The 27,473-nt window shown below is 35.1% G+C and overlaps 2 protein-coding genes across 2 annotated transcripts in view; one reads left to right on the top strand and one right to left on the bottom strand.

Moving 5' to 3' along the window:
* LOC131164686 (nucleolar complex-associated protein 3) overlaps positions 1-11,659 on the top strand; it is a 44,247-nt gene extending 32,588 nt beyond the window's left edge. The window contains exons 11-13 of the mRNA XM_058122071.1: positions 9,198-9,337; positions 9,430-9,527; positions 10,973-11,659. Coding sequence (XP_057978054.1) covers positions 9,198-9,337; positions 9,430-9,527; positions 10,973-11,443 — 709 coding nt within the window. The 3' untranslated portion in view covers positions 11,444-11,659. The remainder of the gene's footprint in view (positions 1-9,197; positions 9,338-9,429; positions 9,528-10,972) is intronic.
* Positions 11,660-23,264: 11,605 nt separating this feature from the next.
* LOC131163429 (uncharacterized mitochondrial protein AtMg00810-like) lies at positions 23,265-23,705 on the bottom strand. Its single transcript, XM_058120015.1, has one exon. The coding sequence runs from the start codon at positions 23,703-23,705 to the stop codon at positions 23,265-23,267; it is 441 nt and encodes a 146-aa protein (XP_057975998.1).
* Positions 23,706-27,473: the final 3,768 nt, after the last annotated feature.

Genomic DNA, 27,473 nt, shown 5'->3' with positions numbered 1-27,473 from the left:
TCAAACTTGAGTTGATACTTCAAGTTGATCTCTGTCGCTTGCACAGCCTCAGCAAGTGGCTAACTAGAAGAGGGGCATTGTTACAGGCTTGCAGCTTGCAACCACTGTCGCACACAGTCTCTTGACTGTTTGTGCTCCTTGTCCTTGCCTCTTTATGTTGCTGCGTGACACTCCCGCCGCTAATTAAACCCCTTCCCCCCCCCCCCCCCCTCTTCTAATGTTTTGTTCCATCCAAAATCCCATATTCTCAATTACCCTTTCCATTTACCCTTACCCTCTTATATAAACTGTAACTTCTTAGTTATAGTTTATTACAATTACCCTCTTATGTAAAATAGTAAATTAGTAACAATTACCCCCTTATTATTATTATTATTATTATTTATTTATTTATTTATTATTATTATTATTATTATTATTATTATTATTATTATTATTTAAAACTTAACTATGACATTATTAAGGCCTGATATACATTGTTGGCCCACAACTTAACGGTTTAAGCTTTTAGGTAAAGCGGTAATCTAGCATGGTACCGAGCTGGTTATCAGGAAGTCCTGGGTTCTAGTTTTCTTGTCCATGTTTATTGTTTGTCTGTTAAGAATTATCTTATACTCTATAATGGGCATTGTTTATCATTCATTTCCCTCTTAATGTGCTGTTGGGCTGCATGTGTCAAGGAGTGTTAAGGCCTGATATACATTGTTGGCTCACAACCTAATAGCTTAAGCTTTTAGGTAAAGTGGTATCTAATAGACATTATTATTATATATTATTGCTGTTAAACACTTATAAATGTTCTTTATTGCGTTGCTTGTTCGTGATATGCAATTTATATACCCTACATAGTAAAAAAAGTCATGTATGCATTTTTAAAATTTATTTTGCTTCTAAATTATTTATAATCTTCTATCTTCATTGTTGAGATTTTGCTTAAAATGAATGACCTAACTTGAAGATAGGTCTCTCCCTCTATTTATAATAAAACTTAAATACATTCGAATGACAATAATACCCTTACTAATGCTCACTAATTAGCACACTAACCCCACTTAGTAATAATAATACTAAAATACATAAATGACCTCTGACACTCCCCCTCAAGCTGGAGCATGAATGTCATATGCTCCTAACTTGTTACAAATAAAGTTAACATGAGCACCCCCGAAAGCTTTGGTAAACAAATCAACAAGCTGCATTCACATAAGTGGTAATAATGAGCTTCCGCAATAGTTTCTCTTGAACAAAGTGACAATCAATTTCAATGTGCTTCATCTACTCATGAAAGACCGGGTTAGAGGTAATATGAAGAGCATCTTGATTATCACACATCAACTTCATAGGTTGAGAATTGGAAAAACCTAATTCTTCCAACATGTTCTTTAACTAGACAAGTTCACGAGTAGTGTGAGCCATAGCTCTATATTCTGATTCAACACTTGACTTGGCTACCAAAGTTTGTTTCTTACTCTTCCAAGAAACCAAATTACCACCAACCAAGATACAGTACCTGGTTGTGGATCTCCGGTCGAAAGGCGACCCATTCTAATCTGCATCTGTATATCTATGGATATAAGTGTGATTCTAGTCACGATATAAAAGACCTCTCTCAAGTGCATCTTTGAAATATCTCAAGTTGCGGATTATTGTGTCCCAATGACTTGTCCTTGGAGAATTTAGAAATTGACTCACAACGCTTGTTGCAAAAGTTATATCTGGTCGAGTGACTATGAGATAATTTAACTTCCCAACAAGTCTCCGGTATTGTCCAAGATAGGTAGCAAATCACCCTTATTCGACACCAACTTGTTTGGATCCATGAGTGTATGAACTGGTTTAGATCCCAATAATCCAGTTTCATCCAACAAATTAATAACATACTTCCTTTGTGACAAAACAGTTCTCATACGAGATCTAGATACTTCTATACCCAAGAAGTATTTCAGCGATCCCAAATCTTTGGTTTGAAATTTAGTCTGTAGAAAAAGTTTGAGACTCTGAATACGTTTATCGTCATCACCTGTAATAATAATATCATACACATAAACAACAAGAAGGATCTTGCTCGATGAAGTATGACGATGAAAACACAAACTGATCCACTGCACACCGTTAAAGACCAAACTCAAGTACTATAGAACTAAAACGACCAAATCATGCTTTGGGAGACTGTTTTAAACCATATAGTGCCTTTTTGAGTTGACACTAAGCTCGACTTCCCTTGAGCAACAAACCTAGGTGGTTGCTGCATGTAGACCCCCTTCTCAAGGTCACCATGCAAGAAGACATTCTTCACATCAAACTGATTTAAAGGCTAGTAAGAAAGTAGTAGCTAAGGAGATGAGTAGACATATTGATGCAAGTTTGGAAACCGGAGAAAAATTGTCAAAACAATCCAAACCATACACCTGAGTATGCCTTTTAGCAACAAGACGGTCCTTTAGATGAGCCACAAGACCATCAGGGTTGACTTTCACAGTGTAAACCCAATGACAACCATAGACTTTTTAGGATGGAAAGATACCAAGTCCCAAGTGCTATTGTCCTGTAAAGCATTCATCTCTTCAACCATAGCATTCCTCCACCTAGAGTGGGCTAAGACTTTCAAAACAGATTTAGGAAGGGTAGTAGATGATAGAGCAGTAACAAAACAATAATAAGAGGGTGATAGGAAGTTATAATAAACATAGTGGAAATGGGATGTTGAGTACATTTGTGTATACTTTTTCGAATAGCAATGGGAGAATCAGCATCTTGGGAAATATGATCATCAGATGAGGAAACTGAAGGTGTGGCAGTAGAAGCTAAAGGGGACTCTCTTCCTTGGAGTTGCTGTCGGGAATACAACTGCAAATTAGGATGATCAAGAAGATGAAAGGAACTCGAACTGCATGGGGACTCAAATGGTTGGTTGGGTAAGGACAACAAAGTAGAATATGGAAGATTAGGTAGAGAAGACTCATTGAGCTCAGAAGCACTCAAGGACTGGGTGTAGTGAGGTGTATACACAAAGAAGGTAACATCGGCAAAAACAAAAAGTGATGCAGCATGGGACTATAACAACGATATCCCTTTTGAGTAAATGAGTAGCTCAGAAAGACACATTTTATAGCACCAAGATCCAACTTATCCACCCCAAGAGTCACTTGATGAACAAAGGAAACACACCTGAACATATGAGGAGGGAGAGAGAATAAATGTGAATTAGGAAAGAGAATGGAGTAGGGGATTTTACCCTGAAGAACAAAGGATGGCATCTTGTTGATCAAATAGGAAGCAGTAAGTACAACACAAGGCCAAAACACTTTAGATACGTGCATTTGATAAAGTAAGGTGTGAGTGATTTCACGGATGTCTATTTTTCCTTTCTGCAACCTCATTTTGTTAAGGAGTGTGGGTATAGGATGATTGATGGACAATATTGAGTCATATTAGTAGTGAATTGTGCACTGAAATACTCTTTAGCATTATCACTTCAAAGTATTTGAACTGGCAAACCAAACTGAGTCTTTATTTTAGAACAAAAGGCACAAAATACATGAAATAACTTGGAACAATCTTTTAATAAATATAGCCAATTCATTCTTGAATAATCATCCACAAAGGTTACAAAGTATAGAAACCCAACTTGGACACAACTCTACTAGGACCCCAAGTATTGAAACAAACTAACATGAAAGGGCTTGCAGCCTGTTTATTGGCTCAGGAAGCGAAAGGGACACGATGGTGCTTACCCAATTGATAAGACTCACAATCAAGACTAGACACAGAACTCAAATCAAGAACAAGACGTTTTAACTTTTCTAGTGAAAGATGACCAAGACGACAATGAATTTGGAGAGGTGTGGCTGCTGCCTTGCAAGCGGTAGAAGGAGATAGCGGATCGAAGTGATAAAGTCCACCAGCTTCACGCCCTCCGCCAATTGCTTCCTCGTCTTCAAATCCTAAATAACCACAGAATCAGGGAAGAATGTCATTGAACAATTCATGGATTTAGTAATTTCTCTAGTAGACATTAGATTGAAAGGAAATTTGGGATTATACAAAACTAAAGGAAGAGAAATATAAGAAGTGGGATTTACAGTCCCAAATTCCTTGACTGGAGTGGTGGATCCATCAGCAAGAGTAAGTCAGGGTAAATTTGCAGGATATTGAAGAGTGGAAAAGAAGTTAGGTATACCTGTGATATGATCAGTGGCAGCAGAGTCTATGACCTAAGGACTAGGACAAGAAGTATTGGATGATGGGCATATTGTGGGATTACCTGTTTGGGCAAGAGATGCAATGGAAAGAGAAGCTTGTTGTGATGCTTGATTATGCTGGAACTTGGAATAGTCAAGCACAAAGGACATGAGAATTAACGTCGGCAAATGACGGCAGCTTGACACTACTAAGATCTGGGCCCGGACTGCCTCAAATTCGGGTCTCAAGCCCACTAGAACCTGAAGGATTGTCATCTGCTTGCTCTGCTTCTGCATCTCATGAGCGTCGACAGTTATAGGTTGGACGACTTAAGTTCCTTATGAATACGCTTCATCTCTCCAAAATAACCTGCAATGCTCCTATCTCCTTGTTGTAACTGAAAGTACTCTTGGGATAAATCATACATACGTGTAATGTTACTAGATTATAGAAGTTTGGCATAATCCCAAATCTCCTTGCACGTATCTAGGTGCATACACATCTGTGCAATTTGTGGCTCCATCAAATTCAAGAGGGGAACAATCAAGGCATCTCCTTGAATTGACAGTTATTTTCTCTTCGTCAGAAGGATCAGATTGGAGCAAGTGGTCAGATTTTCCTAATTTTTCTAAATAAACACAAACAACTTTAGACCATTGAACATAATTCTTTCCATTCAACTTTTGAGTCATTATATGTGGCAGCGATGTAGGAAACATATTTTTGGGATTCATAGACTCCATCCACCATGCATAAACTTGCAGCCAAACTAATGTCAAACTAGAAGAACAATCAAAACTAATCGGGCAAATCACAAACTATGTGAAGTACTGACACAACTACAAACGAGGTGAACGACTCACCTACTGATATAGCACTGCCATAGCCTCACAACTAGACTTACAAACACTGCTACTGCTCCAGGAAACTCACAAAGAAGCCTTTACAAACACCGAAAAGAAATTAATGGATTACTGCGAGTGCATGGTCGAAAAATGTTGGATTTTTTTAGCAAAGAACATGCCCAACAGCTTGATAATATCGTATAGAGAAGGAATTAGAACATGGCAGAGGGAAAAAAGGGAAAAGGTGGCTGGAAACTCTCTCATACACTGGCGTGTGGGGTCAGAACTACTTGCAGTTAGCCAGTGTGTGGCAGCATGTGGGGCCTGTTTTGGTGATGGGGTTTTGTGGGGGTAGGGTTTGGATGGTTCTGATTTTTCTATATGGTTGGTTCTGTGAAATAATGAAGGGTGGAGGTGGATCTGAGAAGGGAAGCGAACGTAATATTTTTTCCAGCAACGGCCGAGTATAATAGGGTTTAGGTTGGATCACGCTCTGATACCATGTTGAGATTTTGATTAAAATGAATGACCTAACTTGAAGATAGGTCTCTCCCTCTATTTATAATACAACTTAAATACATTCTAATGACAATAATACCCTTACTAACTCTCACTAGTTGACAAACTAACACAATCATAATAATACTAAATGACATGAATAACTTTCTAACATTAATATTTCCCAAAGTGTCAGCATAAATTTCCATCATTTAATGTAAATTCCTGTCATTTCTTTCAATCAAAAGATTCAAAACTGTAATCAAAATTTCTGTAAATTCACTAAATTGAGACCATCAAAATTTCAAGGGAAATCGAATTAAAGTCCTTGGTTAGTTGTTGGTTTTTATTCTTACTTGTCTAACTCAGAGCATTGAATCAAATGTTTTTTTCATTCTGACAACTAAATACTCTTTTGCTTTCATGTGGACTTTTCTGGGTGGAAGTTGGAACTGCTGTACCTGGGTCCATAATCTTTAACAAGCCGAATAATGTTGGCAAATAGGGTTAACACTAGACCAAGGTCTTAAAACTGAAGTGATTATGATTATTAAAGTCATTTCATATGAACCACATTCATTTGTTGCCCCCATTTTCTTGGGAAATTTGTCATCCCTTCAGTCCACTAATTAACCATAATTACCTCGAATGTGGTATGTTATGCATCATGGTATGGGTAGTTTAGTGCAGTACAAGGATAGGGGTATGCTTAGTTGGTGCATTATGTTGGACATGATATACTTTGAAACATTTAGCGCCCATTTAGTTGTAGAAAACAATTTTCATATAAAGTGTTAGTTTTCCAAAGAATTATAAAAAAGTTGGTTAATTTTTCAGTTTTACAACATTTGTATAACAAAAATAAACAATACAACGTTTTGGCCGGTACTATTTGCTTGTAGATTATAGTTTTATTTTTCATTTCTAATTTTCAATTCTTTTTGTATCAATTTTTTTTTTTCTAATTTTCCAAGTATGTACAAAATGCCTCCTCGTTCTCCTATTTTCTAAGTTTATGTAGAAAAGTTGGAAAACATCTTTTTATTGTTTTCTAGTTTTTTTGGTTCAGATCTTGAACTTTGATTTATGTGTATTATAACAAAGTATAGTATAAAGTTATATTGGAGTTTCTTCAATATCCAAGCCCTGAAATCCATGATCTCAAATATTACCTTATAAGATTTTTGGAAAATTGAAAAACAAATTGTCTTTTTTATAATTATTTTAAAGTTTATAAATAAAAAATAAAAAATAAAAAATATTTTTTGCACAACTACTTTATTTTCAACCTTTTTAATATGAATCTTGGAAAAATAAAAAATAAGCTGAAAATTTTATAATTCTTTGAAAAATTAAAAATGGAAAATGAAAATGAAAAATGTTTTCCACAACTAAATGGGCTCTTAATTGGGTCACTTGGTGAGCTATTTCTGATCACGATTGTGTAGAATAAAAACCAGCAGATGCTAGTTTTTTATGAATATTATTTTTATAATTTTTTTTTTTCGGTTACACTGGTGATATAGCCTAAATCATTATTATATTTATTCCACTAACTCGTTAGGAATATATGTATGTGTGTGTGTGTGTGTGTGTGTGTGTATTTCTTTTGTCAAATAAACGTGTGATCCTTTTACTGGTAATGTTGGTTAAAGTCGAGAAAAAAACTGAGTTTTAATTTTAAAATTTGAATAAATGAATCAATATATTACACAGATTGGGAAAATGACACAAGGAGTGATGGAGCCCAAACCAAAGGTAGCAATAACTAAATCAAGTGGGTGTCTGACTTACTTTCCCAAAAAATTAGACAATTTTCAGAAATATGTCAATTGTTGTCTCCCCTCTGTTATACTGCTGTTCCCTCTCTCTCAAAACTTTTGCAAATTGCACTGTCAACAAATTCAAGAACTTCATGATTGGTGGTTGTGCCATGCAGAAAAACCGACCACTCACTTTTTGTTTGAAGTATCTTTGGTCGCCATGTTTGGTGATCTTGATTGTGATTGCAAGTTTGCAAACGCACTGCAGATCATTACTTTCAATATAGATCACAGTTCCAGGGGGTACAGCAACCAGGGGGTACAACAACCTAGTAACTATGATCTGTTATGTTCTAAGGTCCATTTCTCTGTGATCTCAAATCTCTTCCGTGTCACTGCTTGCTGGGGACCCATCTTCCCCTATTCAACTGTGTTCTATGCTTGGTCATACTACCCCATACTTCGGATTGAGCAACATCTGGCCTTCACTGATGAAATCCCTCTGGGAGCATACCAATTCCTGTTGAAGGTGTGGGGTTTTGTTTCCATGTTTTAAAGAAGTGGTGGCTTAACATCATTGTAAATTTTGTCGATGACCTCCTTTCCCATTGGTTTCTTGTAAAGGTGCACCAGAAGTTTTTGCTTCTTTAATTACTTCACATGGCGAACCTTCTAATTGATACTAAACCCTTAAATCGAGTAATATGCTTGCGCACTCCGGCATCAAGGAAAGACAAATCCAATCTTTCCCGTCTGTTCGTCTCTATGGTAATCTTTCTTTAAGCAGAAAGCGTGTTCAAGCTCTCTGATGTTGGTACTAGGGGCTCATGATAATGTGCTATTGGATTATCCAGAGTCAAGCTGTTCGGCTATCGACAAAGGAAAACGGATTGGTTCCTAGCTGGACATTAGTACGAGATTGCTCCACACCTCACGTGCGTACACCTCTTGCCTATCGAATTGTGGAGTGCATAAGCCCCTTTAGGGATAGGGGTGAGATGAAGACGCATGGAAGTTCAAGCATGAAACATTGTAATGAAACTTGAAGAAAATGCAAGAGGCAAAAATGAACAATTTTGAGTCACATACTATAAATGCAGTTGTAGATAATGGAGCAAAGTTGCATTGTAGTGAGCAGGTAGAAGACATTTTATAGTACAATTGCCACTCAAATTATTCATCCAAGTACAGCACCATGATTTTCTTGTATGCATTATGATGCTCTTTTGGGTATCCTTTTCTAGTGAAATCTTCCTCCTTTGCCTATCATTATTTGTATAAAAGGGTGGAAAAAAAAAGAAAAAGGCAGCAATTCCATGATAAAAACTGTTTCTTTTACTACTAGAAAAATACTCTAAATTACCATGGTCTTTCCCAATTGGAGGACTAGATTAGTGATATCATTATTAATGCATGATTTACCTCAGGCTCAGAATTTCAACATTAATATGCTTCATAACTGTTGGTGGAGTCTATTATTAATGTGGCATCAACTATTTTTAAAACATGAATCCTGTTATATATTTATATAGTTATATCCAATTCTTATCTAACCTTTAAGCAAACATATTTTGGATTTGACTGATCTTTTACAAATTCCCTCCTGGGTGCAAATCTATAGTTTTTGTTCTTAAAAGTAACAAACTTGCTGTAAGTAGGAAAAATCATGCTTCGTGATCTTAAATATAATTCCATCTTAGTTTTTTGTAGTTCTAGTTGGTCTATTGCAATGCGTGGTTCTTGATTCTTGTTGCCATTTACTAGAAGTAAATGTTTGTGTTGATTGTTAATTTCATGGATTAGAAAATTTTTGCAAGATGGACACCTGAGATGCAGAAGTTTCATATGCAAGATGATTGCAACCATTTTGGTAAATTTCTTACTGGCAATATTTGCACTTTCCTATTAGAGATCAGGGTGAAGTGTTAGCAGAAGCTCTTAAGTTGATGCTGTGTGAAGATAGACAACATGACATGCAAAGAACTGCCGCATTCATAAAACGCCTGGCTACTTGCTCATTATGCCTTGGATCTGCAGAGTCAATGGCTGGTATGTTGTGGATCTAATATTTTGTTGTGGTTTTGCCCAATTTTTATTTAATTATTATGGTTTTATATCTTTAATGTGGGTGCTTTTTTCAGCCTTGGTAACTGCAAGGCATCTTCTTCAGAAGAATGTGAAGTGTCGGAATTTGTTAGAAAATGATGCTGGTGGTGGCTCGGTTTCTGGTTCAGTTGCAGTAAGTTCTCAATGCTATTCTAGTTTAAACAGTAGAAAAACCCCTCATGGTGCCTGCAATACTTCTAATGAGTAAAGCTAGTGAATATTCTCACAGAACTATTTCTGAGTAAAAGCAAATATTCTCATGGAACACTTTCTCCCCACACCAACTATTTCTGGTGACATAATGTTTGATGACAACCAGTGTTTTAAAAGGCGTTCTAGAGGTGTGCCTCAATGTGTTTTCAAGTAAAAACGCTACAAGGCATATTTTAAAATGTGCAACTGCCTAAATGCTTATGACTTCTACAGCTGCATGTACACCTCAGCCAAAAAATTGCACCTTTCACGCCTCAGAGTTTAAGGCTTATGCATATTGAGCCCCCCCATCAATCTGTCTTCTGAAATATAAATAAAAATATTAAGAAATAAATAAAAGGCAAATTGGGGCACAAATGCTGTTCATTTGCGCAAGATACAGTCCTTCCTGGACCTCTTCGATGATGGCTGCCCCTCGACGAAGCATCTCCCTCAACAAAGCAACACCCTCGACGAAACCTTTCTTTAACGAAGCTGTGTCGATCTTTCTCCCCTGAGACTCCTCCAACACCATGCTCTTGGTGACCACAATTTCAAATCTTCTGTCTCTCCGATGGGCCAATTGGGGTCTTCAAGTCCCTATCTTGTCTCGTGTTTCGACAGTTTTTCTCTCTCTCTCTCTCTCACATGAAGGCCCCATTCCCTGTCTAGTAGTCTACAGATGACCTGTTCCCCACCCTTTTTTGCATCCTTGTTTCATTTCTACTGGGTGTGAATGCCGCATGGCTCTTTGATTATAGCGCATGGCATGGGCATGTGGCTAGTTAATGTATTTTGAACTTTATATATATATATATATATATATATATATATTTTCACAGTATTTATTAGTTTTAAAATTCTGACAGTAAAATTTATGACCCAAATTTCATATTAATTTTTCTATATAAAATATATTTTATATATTTAATAAAATTAAATTCTCAAAAGGCTTACGGCTCACCTTGCCAGGGGTGTAACGCCACACCTTATTCCTTCACCTTTTAAAACACTGATGACAACTTAAGAATGTGCTTTGCTCCATGGATTTTCTGGAATGGGATTGATTGGCAATTAATATCTGTTCTTTTATTTTACACCCAAAAATGTAGTGAGGGATTCTTGAACTCCCACATCCACTATTATGTTTTGAATGGTTGTTGGGAGTTTGAAAGAAGTTTATGGTTTCAGCTTCCTAGCAAGCCCTTCACTGGTGTTCTTTGGATGCACAATTCAAAGATAGATGCATTAGTGATGTGCTTTTCAAATGCTCCAACATTGTTTCTTTGTATGAAATGTGATGATGTGACCCAAAAATTTTCGGTGGTTGGTTTAATACATGTGCAACTTATAATGCATATAATTCTACTCTTTTAACAACTGCAGAAATTTCAACCATATGCATCAGACCCAAACCTAGCTGGTGCACTTGCTTCAGTACTTTGGGAGCTCAATCTTCTATCCAAGCATTATCACCCAGCTATTTCAACAATGGCTTCTGGAATTTCAGGCATGAGCACTTCCCACAACCAGGTTTCTCTCTCCTTCGTCTCTCCTCAACAAGCCTTTATGGAGATGTCACTTGAAAAAGAGTCATTCTGCCTGAAGAATCATGGGAAAAAATTGAATCAAAAGAGGAAAAGAGAGCGTGCATCGTTTGTTCCGACTAGTGTTGGGCCAACTCTAGTTATGACGAATCCAACGGATGAAGATGGGTTGAGAAACAAACTTTCTGACCATTTCAGTCTTCTCCGGGACATCATGGAGAATGAGAGATTAAGGTATGAATTAGATGGTACAAATATATCCCTACAATTGTACAAGGAGTACAAGAACCAAAAGAAAATTAAGCAATAGGGCTCTATGCTAAGAAAATTGAGAAATTTTGGCTGTCCAGTGATAATTTTTACTAGGTAAGATTTCGTAAGTAGGCTTTGTAGTGTCCTCCATTTTGTAAATTGTTTTGTATCGAGTTCTTTGGATCAAGAGTGCAAGCCCCAACCTGAGTGTTACTCTCAGACGTGTAATTGGTTCAAGTGGAAACAACTTATGACGCAGTGTCAAGGTTGTGCATGTCTTACCCTTTTGAAATTGTAGATGTGGCATTTTGAGGATTTTGTACATTGCATATTTGCATGCTGCATCTTATCTGGTGCTTCGGGTTTGTTCTTGTTTCGAGCCTGCGCTCCATTTATTGTCGTATTTGGTTGAGTGGCTGTAACACACAAGGATAGAGTAGATAGAAGAAGCACTACAACATTTGGTGTACAAATGGAGGGACAAGTAAGAATTTTATGATTCTAAGGGGCTTTGTCTTGCCTCTTCGGCCGTCGTCTCATTTCGTCCTTTGTCCAAATGCAATACCAAAACAACTTACCATTTTACATTTTTCTTTTGCCTTTTGGTTTCAATATTTTCATTTTGTTTAAACCAAAATGAAAAAAATTTAAAAATACAAAATTTATTTTAATTTTTTGGACCTTAGCTGTGCTGGTGTTGGCATGCAGGTGCAGGGCCAAGAAGCCCAGATTTGAGCCTAGTAAAAGATCATGGCCCAAAGAGGCAAAGAAACTGATTTTTTTTTTTTTAAAGAACTACAAAGAAATTTTTTTTTAAAAAAAATTTATAATATTTATGTAGAAAAGGAAGAATAATAATAATAATAAGTTTTAACAATATTTGCTTGTGAAAATAGTTTTATTTTGTTTTTGAGTTACTAAATTTAACATGAAAATACATTTTTTTTTTAATTTTGGAAATTTGTAGAAAACATTGAACTTTTTTTATTTATAATTTGTTTATATAATTTTTGAAAATTTTAAAAAATGACGTGTCTTCTTTGTAATTTTTTGAAATTTAAATATAAAAAGAAAACAATCTTTTTTTCCCTGTATTCTTTTAACACCAACCTTATAAAATTAAAAATAAATCAAAACTTTTAAAATTCTTTGAAAAATTTAAAGCAACAAATGAAAAGTCTTCTTCACAATTAAATGAGCCTTAAATTTTTTTCTTAAATTGGTAAGTTATAAAATAATTGAATCAAATTAGTTATCAATGATCAATTTTCTTTTTCAATATATTGTCTGTTATTCAATTGAAAAATGGATCAATTAATTCGGTAGGATCTCATGTAAAAGTAAAACCGAAGAGAAGATTATCATTTTGCTACCTTAGGCACTCTCCACCTTATATATTTTGCCAATTAAAAAAATGATTATTGTAAAAAAAAAAAAATATTTAAATTAAGTATTTGTGTAAAAAAAAAGAAAAAAAAAAGAGAGGTGACTAAGGGAGCTTTGAATGAATTTTTTTTTTTTTTTTAAAGATGTTGCCTTCAACTTTATATAAGCACATTTTAAAATAGTTTGGACGTATTAAGTTGTGGAAAATAGTTGTTTTTTCAATTTTAAATTTTTAAAAAATTATAAAAAATTAAGCTTATTTCTCAACATTCATGCATAAATTTGAAAATATAAAAATAAAAATATTGGCACTATTCCCTCCTTGAAATAGTTTTCTTTCCCATTTTGAATTTTTTAAATAATGCAAACTACTACCTTACTTTCTAAAATCATAGAGGAAAGTTAGAAAATATATATTTTTTAAATTATTTTTTGGATTTTTAATTACTTAGATTTGGGAGAAATATTAGATTTGGATTTGTGTGGAATTGAACAAAATTATTTAATATAAAATAATATTAAATTTTGGCCCTATTCACCCAAATTTAAATTTAAAACTTGAAAAGGATAAGCCATAATTGAAGTAGGCATTTTGACTTTTGATTTTGAAACTGTGTGAATTAGCTAGATTTTGACAATTGTAAACTTAAAACTAGAATCTACTCAAGGAGTACGAAGTTCTTTGAGTCTTGAATTTAAAATTAATCAAAAAAATTTTAAAAAATTAAAAATTAAGTAAGATTTTATTTTACGATATTTCATTAAAATGTATACAAATTTAAGTTTACGGGTCTAACTAGCTATGTCATTGACTCTCTCTTGAAATTAAACATTGCCTAATTCCTAGGTCGAGAGTGATTTTGAAGGAGGAGAGATTATTTATAAGAAATGGGTTTTCATATTAGAAATATTATAGGAAAGCCTTATTGGCCTACGTACATATTTCAAATTATTGTATAAGAACCCAACAATTACCTATAGTTAATTGATTGAACACGCAAACATACATACATACACACATATATATTATATTATATATAGACAGGTGGTTGATTTGAATATACACACGTAAAATAGGTGGTTGATTTGTGAACATTGAGGTCCCCTCCTGCAACTGGACATGCATGATATGTGCATGATCCATCATGAACCTTCACTCTCGTATTAAAATGTTGTTTAGACCATATTTGGTGCAAAAAAAAAATTAAGTTAATTTATCTTCGCTAGCTTGGACAAGGAAAGAAAACCCATCTTTTTTTTTTTTGGTTCGTTATACTGCTGTCCAAACGAGAGAGAGAGAGAGAGAGAGAGAGAGAGAGAGGGGAATGAGCTATTTCTATTTTGTATTCTAATAAACTAGTTAATACATATATAGATGTACGTACAAGAGAAAAATAAAAACTAAGAATCCATATCCTAACACATACACCAAATATAATAATAGTTAAAGGGATGGATCAACAAATTTATTATTGTTTGATACACAGGAGTCAGTAGTCAGTAGTCTGTAGTCATATGTATATATATATATATATATATATATATATATGGGTGCGGCGCGCATGTGTGTGTTTTGTTGTAGATTAACGCGAAGAAAGAAGTTAGGAATTGGTTGGTAGGTTGCATGTGCCAACTGTACAAGTCATCGTCATCAACCTCAACCTTCTTCTCTTTCTGTATATAAAAAATGAGTGCGTGGTGCAGGCGAGGGATCAGCTCTGCGTGAATCAATCATGAAAGCCGCGTCATCAATTAAGATCATCATCCATCCGTCACCACCAGCTGTTTACGCATACAATTACTACGTACGTACACTTTATATTTAATTTAATTGTGCAGATTCCCAGTTAATCATTTGCAGAATATGCATGTGGCTGGCAACAATGCATTATAATAGCCGTACAATCATTTGCAACTGCAGCTAGCTGCTTCTCTCTCTCTCTCTAAAGTTTTTGTAGTGGATGTGTTATATATATATATATATATATATATATATATATATATATATATATTATAGCTCTGTAAAATATTATTGACTACAAAAAAAAAAAAAAAAAAAAAAACATTTTTAGGTTAAAATCATAGCATCTCATTTGTGCGTTAAGTGAATGAACATGTTTAAGTTTTAGTAAGCACAAATAATGGATACAAAATGGAAGTTATGAAATACTTAATGGAGCATATATCTTTTGACACATTCCATGGAATGCCGAATAGCAAAACTTGAAGACTTATATTTTTAAGTTATAATGTTTATAGGTTTCAATTGTGCATGTATATCATTTAATTTGAATTGAAACTCTCATATAATTATAGATTGTCCCTAGGAACTCAAACTTTTTATGAAAAACCTTTGTTTTACAAAGTTAAACTAATATTTTTGAAGTTTGAAATATTTTTGAAGTAAAAAGATGGTTGAAAAATCGTTTTTATTAAGGGGTCAGTCGACTGGTTAATCAGCATGGTCGACCGAATAGAAGAAATGGCTGAACCTCATGTTTATAAAGGGCTTACTCGACTGGATCATAAGCTCGGTTGGCTAACATTCAAACGAGGATGATTCGGCAGACCTGATCATAAGTCTATTAGATCGAAATGTGCGAATTGGGAATCCACCTTAGGGTTGATCGACCGGACCTTGGGTTAGTTGACCGGATCTCTTGGGTTTTGGCTTTTCTGGGCATAAAATGGTCATAAAATTTAAAAATATTATTATTATAATGCCCAACGGTCATATAATGGCCATATTTTGAATTTGCCTATAATACTTAGCCAAATCACTTGGAGAAAGTTAGCACCAAAGCAATAACCTTGCTCCAATATATAAATTAAATATACGCAAAATAAGATGTTTGTTATTCCCCAAATATTCTTTATTCTTTTTACCAAAACTATGTACGCAATTAAAAAAATATCTATAAATTTGTACAATTCAATATTTATTATATTTTTCGGCTTTAATGAGAAATGGTTATGGAGATTTTGCAGGGAAGACAAGGCACTTTGGGAAATGGTGATTTGTATCAAATATAGGTACAATAATGTTTACTGGTCTCTAGCACTACCCCTAGGCAGTCAAGGTTGGGGATTGTGGAAACATTTTGTCAAGCTGAAGGCATCAATATGGGATCACATCACGATTAAGATCGGGGATGAGAGAAAAACAAAACTTTAGTTGGACAACTGGGCTCCAAAATCGTCTCTTCAAGAACTTTTTCCAAATCTTTATTGTTTGGCTCGCCGAAAGGAAGTCAAGGTGGCTGAGATTATGTGCATCTCCAATAACAACCTTTATTGGGATGTGTCCTTTATTCGACAAGTTAGTGACAAGGAAGTTAACCAAATGAGCGAGTTCTTTAAATTTTTATATAAGTATCATATTAGTAATGAGGAGTGAGATGCACGTGTTTAAGACCTTTCTAGTTCTCAGATCTTCTCGGTGGCTAGTATGTACAACTACCTCTCTTATAAGAAAAATCATGTTGAGTTAAATGTGCCTCTCAAAATGTTGTGGAATCCCTTTATCCCTTTGAAGATTAGCACCTTTTGTTGTATGCCATCTAAATATAAAATCCTTACTGATGATAACTTGCAAAAAAGAGGGTGGTCGCTAGCTTCCATGTGTTTTTTATGTAAGAAGGAAAATAAAAAAAAGTGGATCATTTCTTCCTACATTGCGCCTTCAATAGATAGATTTGGGCCACACTTTGACAATGAATGAACCTTCATTAGGTCATTCCTAATGAGTTGTCTTCATTGTTCTACTTTTGAAACTATACCAAAAGCAAGGGTTTCTCAGAAGCTTCAAACTCGCAATTCCGACGTCCAAAGTTTGCATCTTTTGTCTCAGACTTGAGGGACAAAATTGTGCATACTTTTTTGTTTCTTATATCAAAGTTGCTCCTGATAGATAGACTTTAATTTGGAGGCAAGCTCGCATGTCCTGCGTCTGGGTATTTGGTTTGCAGGTTGCCCTCTTCATGTTTCTCTTTATTTCTTATGAGTTGTATTTTCTTGAAAGTTCAAAACTTCTTATTAGCTCCTTTTCTAATGTATTTACCTTTTCTTAAAAGAATACATAATATATATGCGTAGAGAGATTGAGTGAAAAGGACAAAAGGTAACAGTACGTGTTGCTCCATCAAAGCCTTTTTGTCTTCTTTATGTTATGCTATGGACCAAAAAAAAAAAAGAAAAAAAAGAAAGAAAAGAAAAGGCGTGAGAGAGTTGGTATGCAATGTAAAATCATTCATACTTAATTGTAGTTTAATACTCCAGGGAATATTTGTAAATTGACCATTTTAAATTGTTTCCTCTTCTTTTCACTTAATTTTTTTTTTTCAATAATCATAAAATGGGCAAAAAGATTCAATCAATATGTAACCAATAATACAAACTGACCATGTGCTTATAAGTAAAAGTTAATCTATATTATAGCTTCAAGGTATATGCAATTTGAGGCATCCATTACTCTAATTTTTAGATGTGCATAGCATCGTAATAACACAATATTGTATTTGCCAAACAATAGTTAAGATTATGTTTGGTTTGTAAAATTTTTATTCTTTGGAACAAAAATGACATACCACATCTGAATTTCAATTCTATAAAAAAACTTGCACCATATCTTCTAGCAAGGTCTTAAATTTCAATTCAACTAAAATATCAAAACTTCAAAAGTATGAAAAATAAGATAGTAATTTCAGTCTAGATGTCAATTTCAATTTTGAGTTTTTTTTTTTAAATGACGGAGATTACTAGCAAAACATGAAATTCTTTCATGAAACTTTAAAAATGGTTAACAGACATAATACATAATAATGCAAGTTCAAGCCACTGTTATGCTATTTTGTGTGTCAAGGTAAAAAAGGATAAGATGGGAAACTTACAATTTATATTAAAAACAAAATTGACTAGAGAGAGGTGTAAGTCCCAAAAATCAAATTTCAGTAAAGGTCCGCCAGATTTTTAAAATCTCAACAAAAGTTTCTATATCTTTTGCCATTTGTACTTGAGTAATAAGCTTACCTCGAGCATCTATTATCATCATCTGCTTATCTTTAAGGCTAGTTCGGTAGCCTTTCTCCACAAGCTGTCTAAGACTAAGTATATTAGTCTTCATGGCTGGCACGTAGTACATGTTGGAGATAAAAACATGGTCTCCATCATTCCTCTTGATTAAGACATTTCTGCTTCCTTGAATTGGGACTTTAGAGAGATCACTAAATGATATCTCTCCTTGAACTTTCTCATCAAGTTCATTGAATAGGCTCTTTCTACCAGTCATGTGATTGTTGGCTCCAGAGTCAACGTACCAAATATTTTGGTCCTAGTGGGTTGAATTGTGTGCCATTAGCATCAACGATTCTCCTTCAGCTTTCCCCTTTTTCTTCAAAGTTAGAATTTTCATTTATTTCGTGATTTTGGGGATTACCTCTGCACTCATTACTACAGTGTCCGTACTTGTGACAGTTGTAGCATTGAACGTTTCTCTTGCCTATGTTCGGACGATTATTGTATCCTCTTATTCTTCCTTATCCTTTACCTCGTGGGACATAGTTCTATTGATTGCCTCCTTCTCTAGTGGGACCTCTTCCACCTCTGCCGCTTTCTTTGGATTCAAAATTTCCCGAACTTCTTCCACGAAATCCTCGACTTCGTCCTCTTCCTCGCTGTGACATCCCCCCTTTGTCGTATCTATTTGTAGTGAGGGACAACTTCATTTGGAGGGCTTGCTCCAGTGCTTTATCTTCACTCCTTTTGTTTACTTTTTGCTCATGGGCTTGGAGTGAGCCCACAAGTTCTTCTACGAACATGGTTTCTAGATCTTTTGTTTCTTTCATGTTTACAGCTATATAATCATATTTTGGATCCAAAGATCACAAAATTTTTTCACAGATTGTCTCATCGTTGAGAGTCTCTCCATTTTTTCTCAATTGATTTGATACTACCATAACTCGTGTATAGTATTCAACAATAGATTCAGTAGATTTCATTCTTAAGGATTCGAAATCACCTTGTAGTGTTTGAAAATGAATCTTCTTTACTTTGTATGCACCTTTGTGTGTTCGATGGAGAGAGTCCCAAACTTCTTTGGATGCCTTGGCGGAGGTGATGATTTTGAACGTGGCCTCATCAAGGCCTAGGTAGATTATGGATTTCCCCTTACAATCCTTCTTTTGATCGACTCGCAAGATCGTTCTTTAAGCGTCATACATAGTTGCTTCATATTCTTTTGATGGGGCTTCTCTGTACCCATCTTCAACGATGTCCATGACATCCTGAGCACCTAGTAGGGCTCTCATTTGAATAGACCAATTGTCATAGTTCTCCCGTGTTAGCTTTGGAATCACCCTCGTGTAGTACTGTTTGCCATCAGGTTTAATATATCAAAAAATGGAGTGATAGAGATTGATTTTGGCAAATCTGATGCCACGAATGTATTCAGAAGGTAAAAAAACCTTAGGAATTAGTTTTGGGTTGCACGGAACTAGTCAGAATAGCACTGAACCAGCTACAAAACAATTCTAGACCGGTTTGATTGGGTCGGCTTAACTTAATGGACGTTAACAACGTTAGTAATTATTATTATGGCCACATGGAGGCTTCTAGGTGTGCCGCGTGTCAGCGAGTGGGCGTGGGTCGGTCAGCTAGGTTGGATCGTGCTCATGGATTAGGATCCGAGTTGCTAGTTGTTCAGCTGGTTTGCGGATCGGGTTTCCGGGTTGGATCACATCAGCCGAGCGGAGAAGATGCGTGGAGCACGTGACTTCCCCGGTCAGTAATCTTGTAGGAACTTGAGGCGCGCGTCGCTAACGCTGAATTTGTTGGTGGCGCGTGAAAGCACGTGTAGGGGCTCTCGGACTTCCTTTGAAGTACGATTTCACCGCTGAACTCGTCTCAACGTGAATTTCAAAATAGTATGCTCAATTTTGGATTTAGAGTAACTTCAAATATGGGAAAAAAATTGAATTCCCCTCTGTTCGCTTCTGTTTGGCGAATTCTAGTAAACCTGAAGTTTTGATACCACTAATGAGTGGAGGGGACTCACTCAATTACTGGTTGTGATTGAAACTCAGTGTGGACTGTACTCAATTGAAAAACAATTAATTTCAATAATAAACTAGAAATAAATTATAGAGGAAAATCTCAATACAAAATCTCTTATTGGTTATTCACCCTCTCTACACCACACATTACATTACACACACACACACTCACACAAACACACACACACGCACACACACACACACACACACTAACAAACACACACACATATATTTATAGCAAAGGATGAATGGTAGGTTGATATTAATTTCAACGAAATTGACTGGTAGGTGGAGTAGGTTGCATGCAGTTTAGAAAAATCAATAATATTGGGCTAGGTTGGTGGAGCAGCTACCGACTAAGTTTTGCTACCACCGTCCCATCGTCAAGTTTAATCTTCAACACAAAATCGTCTCTTCAAGAACTTTTTCCAAATTTTTATTGTTTGGCTCGTTGAAAGGAAGTCAAGGTGGCTGAGATTATGTGCATCTCCAATAACAACATTTATTAGGATGTGTCCTTTATTCGACAAGTTAGAGACAAGGAAGTTAACCAAATGATTGAGTTCTTTAAATTTTTATATGAGATTCATATTAGTAATGATGAGTCAGACACGCGTGTTTAAGACCTTTCTAGTTCTCAGATCTTCTCGGAGGCTAGTATGTACAACTACCTCTCCTATAAGAAAAATAATGTTGGGTTAAATGTGCCTCTCAAAATGTTGTGGAATCCCTTCATCCCTTTCAAGATTAGTGCCTTTTGTTGTATGCCAATTAAAAATAAAAACCTTACTGATGACAACTTGCAAAAAAGAGGGTGGTCGCTAGCTTCCATGTGTTTTTTATGTAAGAAGGAAAATAAAAAAGTGGCATCTCTTCCTACATTGCTCCTTAATAGACAGATTTGGGCCACAGTTTGACAATGAATGAACCTTCATTGGGTCATTCCTAATGAGTTGTCTTCATTGTTCTACTCCTGAAAATATACCAGAAGTAAGGGTTTCTCAGAAGTTTCAAACTCGCAATTCCGACGACCATTTGTTGGGAAATATAGGCAAAGAGGAATGGGAGAATTTTTCAAAAAAAAATTACTCCAACGTCTTGATTTCACATAATTGTTTGTCCAATAAATTTTGACAAACATAAACCTGAAATCGCTGAACTAGGAGAAGTTTGCATCTTTTGTCTAGGACTCGAGGGACAAAATTGAGTATACTTTTTGGTTTCTTATATCAAAGTTGCTCTTGAGAGATGGACTTTAATTTGGAGGCAAGCTCGCATGTCCTGTGTCGGGGTATTTGGTTTGCAGGCTGCCCTCCTCATGTTTCCCTTTATTTCTTATCAGTTGTATTTTCTTGAAAGTTCAAAACTTCTTATTGGCTCCTTTTCTAACGTATTTACCTTTTCTTAAAAGAATAAATAATACATATGCGTAGAGAGATCGAGTGAAAAGGACAAAAGGTAACAGTACATGTTGCTCCATCAAAGCCTTCCGTCTTCTTCATGTTATGCTATGGACCAAAAGAAAAAAAAAAAAAAAAAAAGGTGCGAGAGGGTTGGTATACAACGTAAAATTATTCGTACTTAATTGTAGTTTAATACTACAGGGAATATTTGTTGACCATCTTAAATTGTTTCCTCTTCTTTTCACTTAATTTTTTTTTTCAATAATCATAAAATGGGCAAAAAGATTCAAATAATATGTAACCAATAATACAGACTGACCATGTGCTTATAAGTAAAAGTTAATCTATATTATAGCTTTAAGGTCGATGCAATTTGAGGCATCCATTACTCTAAATTTTAGATGTGCATAGCATCGTAATAACACAATATTTTATTTGTCAAACAATAATTAAGATTAAAATTTATATTCTTCGGAACAAAATAATACAAGGAGAACTTGATGTTGAATGGGCTTCCCATAAATTATTGTATGAGTTACTTCTTTATAAATTATTATGCTTGTATTTGTCCTATTTAGAGGAATCCTACGAACTAAATGTAACATAAACATTAAATTAATCTTAAAATGATGATGATGATGTATATATATATATATATATATATATATATATATATAGACACACACACACACGTTGGTGAAATTTTAATTATATGTACATGAAGCCCTACAAAAACAATACCAACCTCCATGGCAATTGAGTCTACTCTAATTATAAATAACTATGATGAAGCAGGCTAACAGCTGGCACTTTATTACTCTTTTTCTTTCTTTTCAAATTCTTGAGTATCTAACTGGCACCATCATCACAAAGCTTCCTATTTTTACTTTTTCTTTTTATTTAAGAAGGTGACCAATTCAGGACTCTTCTTAAGAGGATGATACTTTTGTTGGAATTATATGACAAACAAAACAAAAGGGAACCATCCTAAGGTGAGAATTAAACAACAAAAAAAACAAAACAGAACTATGCCAATTTGAGAAGGATAATATGTTATACACTAAACAAAACAAACAAAAGTTGAATGTCTACTTATGTATATTCTTGTAAATAAAAAAAAATAGTAAAACTTAGGATACGATATTTTGAGATTTTGTTTGGAATTCAAAAAATATTTAAGAAAAAGTAAAGAAAAATTAAAAGATTATATTTTTTTGTTTGATTATTGAGAAAAGTTAGAAAAATAAAATATATGCTGAATTGATGAGCAAAATTTTGATCTTGCACATTATCAACATAGTGTTTGACATAGATAGAAAGTATAGCGTAAAATGGGTTTCCTTTTTATTTTCATTTCCTCTTCTTTGCCTTTCTCTAAACAAATGCTTGATGCGAATGAATCCTAAAAAAGAAAAGAAAAGAGAAAAGCCACTCATGTACATGCTAGAATCAAAGAGGAGCAAAATATTGGGAAAATGAAAAGCTTTCATTGAATTATTAGGGTTCAATTAGAGATAAAGATGCCTTATATAGCCTATAAGAATAAAAGTGAAAAAGATTATTCTACCCTGATATAATGCAAATAATTATTATCACTAATATCCCTCCTCAAGCTCATGATGCGATAGCAAGAAGCATCGAGAGTTTGCAACCAAAAAACAAAATGTCTGGACAATGTGGGACTTTGTAAAGAAGTTAGCAACTTGCATGGAGGAGGAACAAAGGGCAAAGTAATAGTCCCTTGCTGAAAGTAGTGTCTGGTGACATGACAATCAATTTCAATGTGTTTGATCTGTTCATGAAACACCAAATTCCTTACAATCTGGATAGCACTCCTATTGCCACAACACAAAGGAGTATGAGCATAAAATATAACACCTCTATCAACCAACAACCAACGTAACAACACAATCTCAGTCATGGTAAATGCCATCGCACAATATTTAGCCTCAGTGGAAGAGCACGAAACAACTGCTTGCTTCTTGCTTTTCCAAGAAATAAGGGAGTCACCTCAAAATATGTAAAAGCCGGTAGTGGCTTTTCAACCAGTAGGACAAGTAGCCCAATATGCATTAGAGTGGGCACAAAGCTTCAACGACGAGGTCGAAGAGAAGAAAAGACTCTGATAGAGAACCCCTCGATATTGCAAGATGCGCAAAACAGTTGACCAATGCACAAATATAGGTGAAGCAAAATGACTCACGATGTGGACAACATAAGCAATATCTGGGCAAGTAATAGTCAGATAGACCAAATTACCAACAATAGTATGATACAAGGTGGGACCAGGTAGGGGAACACCATCAGTGGGAGTGTAGCGAGCATTAACCTTAAGAGGAGTATCAACAGTCCGACTATCAGTGAGACGAGCGCGATCAAGAATAACTGCAACATACTTTGATTGGGAGAGCAAGTAACCTTTGGGGGAGTAGGCTACTTTAATTCCAAAGAAGTAGTGGAGTGGCAGCCCCAAATCTTTCATGTCAAACTTCTGAGCCAACATATTTTTCATGTTCATCAATACCATCAACATCATCATCCGTAATAATTATATCATCAACATACAAAGAAATAATTATATGGAAAGCAGAAGCATGCTTAACAAATAACGCTGAATCATGAGCACTAAAAGAGAATCCAAGAGAAGTGACAACCATCGAAAATTTCTCAAACCAAGCTCGAGGGGCTTGTTTGAGACCATGTAAAGCCTTCTTGAGTTTGAAAACCTCACCTAGGCTATGAGAGACACCAGGCGGAGGTACCATGTAAAATTCCTCCTTTAGATCCCCATATAAGAAGGCATTTTTAACATCCAACTGAGAAATAGCCCACTGACGAACAAAATCTACAAAAATAAGAGCATGAACAATACCAATTGTGATTTTTGGTGTAATCTTAAGAGGAGGGGGGGGGGGGTGAATTGAGTATTTAAAAATTATAGCCTAGGTTGAACGAGATAAACGGTATTACTTAACCATTCACAATATAACAATATAACATACACGTGCAGTAATTAAATTGCAGAAATGTAAATGAACATGCACAATATGTTATTGAGGGTCGGCCAATAGTGCCTACGTCCCCGCCTTGGCCACACCAGCACAAGGATTACCACTATAATGCTCACTTAAACGGGTAGAGTGGCACCTAATACAATCAGGTCAATTCAAGGGGCTAACCTCAATTGACACGCCTTAATAGGATGGCGCTCCTAACTTTCCTAACCGGGGCTAAGTCAATCCGGGACTATTTTAAAGGGCTAGTCTCCCTCTTCAGACCCGTGCTTGGAAATACAATAGATTTGAAATACAATCAAATGGTACAGTGATTGTGCTTTTGTGTAAAGCAGATATGTACCCAATACGCACAGTATAATCAATACACTACCAAAAGATAGGATTTGATAAGTTCAGTGTAGTCTAAGTGTTTACTCTCAAATATTTATGCAAATATAGAAATCAGTGTGTGAGAGTGTAAATGATAGGATCTTTGTGTCAAAATAATATTTCAATCATAATGCACCAACAAAGATCACAAGCACACTTCAAATATCTCAATAAGTAATATTTCTCAATATAAACCACAAAAGATATTTAAAAATGGTTTACAAAATATTTATTTGATCTTTGTAATAAAAAGATAATCTCAATCAAAAGGTGTAGCAACAAAGATCTTTAGCACTTAATAAAATATCTCAAAATAGATTTCTCAAAGATACGCACAAGATATATATTTTGAAAATGATGTATAATATTTTTGCAACCAAAACACAATGTGAACACTTGAGTATTGCAATGAGAATGCAAAACTCAGAAGCCCAAAGAAGTTTTCCAACAGAAGGCTTATTTACGAAGCCCCCTAGGAGAACTTGGAGCTTACTCTCTATGAAATATAAATCTCAAATAAAACAACCAAGAGAGAGTTTAAGCTTGGTGAGATAAGCACAAGAATTCTCCTACAAAGAGGTATTTGCAATATGAATGAGTAAGAGTGGGAGTTTAAAGCTTGAATATGAAATATAGGTTTTTTGAGATTGAGAGGATATTGGCTAATTATATTTGCTAATCTCATGCTAATTATTCCAAATGATGGGGTATAAATAGACAACCCCTAAAATATAACCGTTAAGGACATATGGAATTTTTAGGAAAGTTCTATTACTATTTAATTATTTTAACCCCATTTAAAAAAGTTAACCACGGTAAAAATATTGGGGCAACCCGAGAGGTCCGGTTGACTAGAACAAGTTCGGTCAACCGAAGTTCTTGAGGTTCGATCGACCGGGCAAGAAATGAACTATATGGTCGGTCGACTGAGCATCAAGGTTCAGGGGCGATTTTCTCAATTAGCACGATTTGGTCGACCGGGAGTATTTGAACTACAAAGTTTGGTCGACCAGGTAGTTGGGACATCTCCCGAGGACCCTCGATCGACTAGATAGTTGGAGTTCATTTTGGGCTCGATTGACCAGGTGGTCAACAAGTTGACTAAAAGGGAGTTTGGTCGATTGGGTATAAATGAACTATATCAGCTCGGTCGATCGTATTGTGGTCAAACTGTTGACCTGGTCCGGGTTCGGTCGACTGGTAACTTTTGAACTAACAAGCTCGGTCGACCAGACTGTGGTCAAGTTGTTGACCTGGTCCGGGTTCGGTCGATCAGGTGTATTTGTACATGGAAGTACGGTCGACCAAATGCACCTATTTAGAGCATTTTAGTCCTATTTAAGCATGCAAACACCCTATTCAAATGACCATTCATATATATGCATGAGCGAGTGTCCTAGGGTCTTTTCTAGGTCCTTTTTAGTTTGAGGGCACTGAAAAAATCCGGTCGACCTTCGATCGTCCGAAGGTTGTTCCCTAAGGTCCATCTATGGTAATGAGCTTATCGATCCTACCATACAGGTAAGACATTAATTATTACAGACCATTTCCTATTTACTATTACATACTCAATATGATAAATATAAATTACAATGAATACACATTTTGAGTCTTCGTCTTCTACAAATCCATGTGCGTGCACCATATGATACGTTCGATTTGTCCTGCACACAAACTCATCAAACCATTAAATACTAGAGTATTTGTCATAATCAAAACAGGATATGACCCATAGGGTTAACAATCTCACCCTTTTTGATGATGAAAAATACTTGCCTACTTCTCCCCCTTTTGGCAACAACAAAAAGGGTCTCCATAAACATTTAAGCGTATAGGCAAATAATCATCTGAGTACAGGAAATGTTTGGGAATAGGTTTTTAGAAAACTTGGCAGCATGCCATTTGAAAATAGAACATTTCCCAAAAATTTATGTATGCAAGTGACCTGATTTAGTAAAATATTTTTAAGATATCCACAAGTATGTAATCAAATAGTTCAGTATTCTCAAAACATGAAATAGAAGTTTAACTTTTAGTCATTCAAGAGATGGAATAGTCATATAATTCAAAATGAATGAAAAAAAAATAACTTTAGCAATTTTGCACACAAACAACACAACTGGTCATTTAAATGATTTAAATGATATAAAGAACATAATTAAACCATAAATATGCACAGACCATTTCAACTGACGCATATCATAAGACCCGTGAAAGATTTGAGTTAAAAACACATTGCATATGATACCAAAAAGAAGGTTTGAGCATAGACACAGTCTAACTAGTTCGCCTGCATTTTTATGAGAAGTTACTGAACCAGTTATACGACTTTAAAACATGTATGTATATAATAGTAATAATGAGGCAAGAGAAAAAGTTTGAGTTTTGAAAATAGTTCTTGCCATAAAGTATTACAATAAATATATATATATATATATATACACACACACACACACACACACATATAAAAATATATATCCCCTTTTTAATGTTTGCAAAATAGTGCTGGGGGTGTGCTTGTTGAAAAAGAAGCTTTAAAGATAATGCAAGCACTACTTTTCTGATATTTCATTTAAGTACCAAATTAAGCATGACCAAAAAAACACAACCATAATGATCTTAAAGATTTAACAATCACATGCAAGATCATATGGAAAAGCCCAAACAACTTGTGGCAACGTAATGAACATCAACTTAAGATTTTCACAAAGATTATTTTATTTAAGATCATACCACACTATATTTAAAACATATCTAAGCCTCAAAAGTTTGTGAGCATAATATGATAGGCATTTTAATTTTAGATGCTTCCCCTATCAATTTGAATTATTGCTTAGATACTATAAATTACTTTGAAAGGGATT

The sequence above is a fragment of the Malania oleifera genome, chromosome 9 (assembly GCF_029873635.1).
Source record: "Malania oleifera isolate guangnan ecotype guangnan chromosome 9, ASM2987363v1, whole genome shotgun sequence".
In the NCBI taxonomy this organism is placed as follows: domain Eukaryota; kingdom Viridiplantae; phylum Streptophyta; class Magnoliopsida; order Santalales; family Ximeniaceae; genus Malania; species Malania oleifera.
Note: the sequence above shows the minus strand (reverse complement) of the source record. Positions and strands in the feature narration are given on the sequence as shown.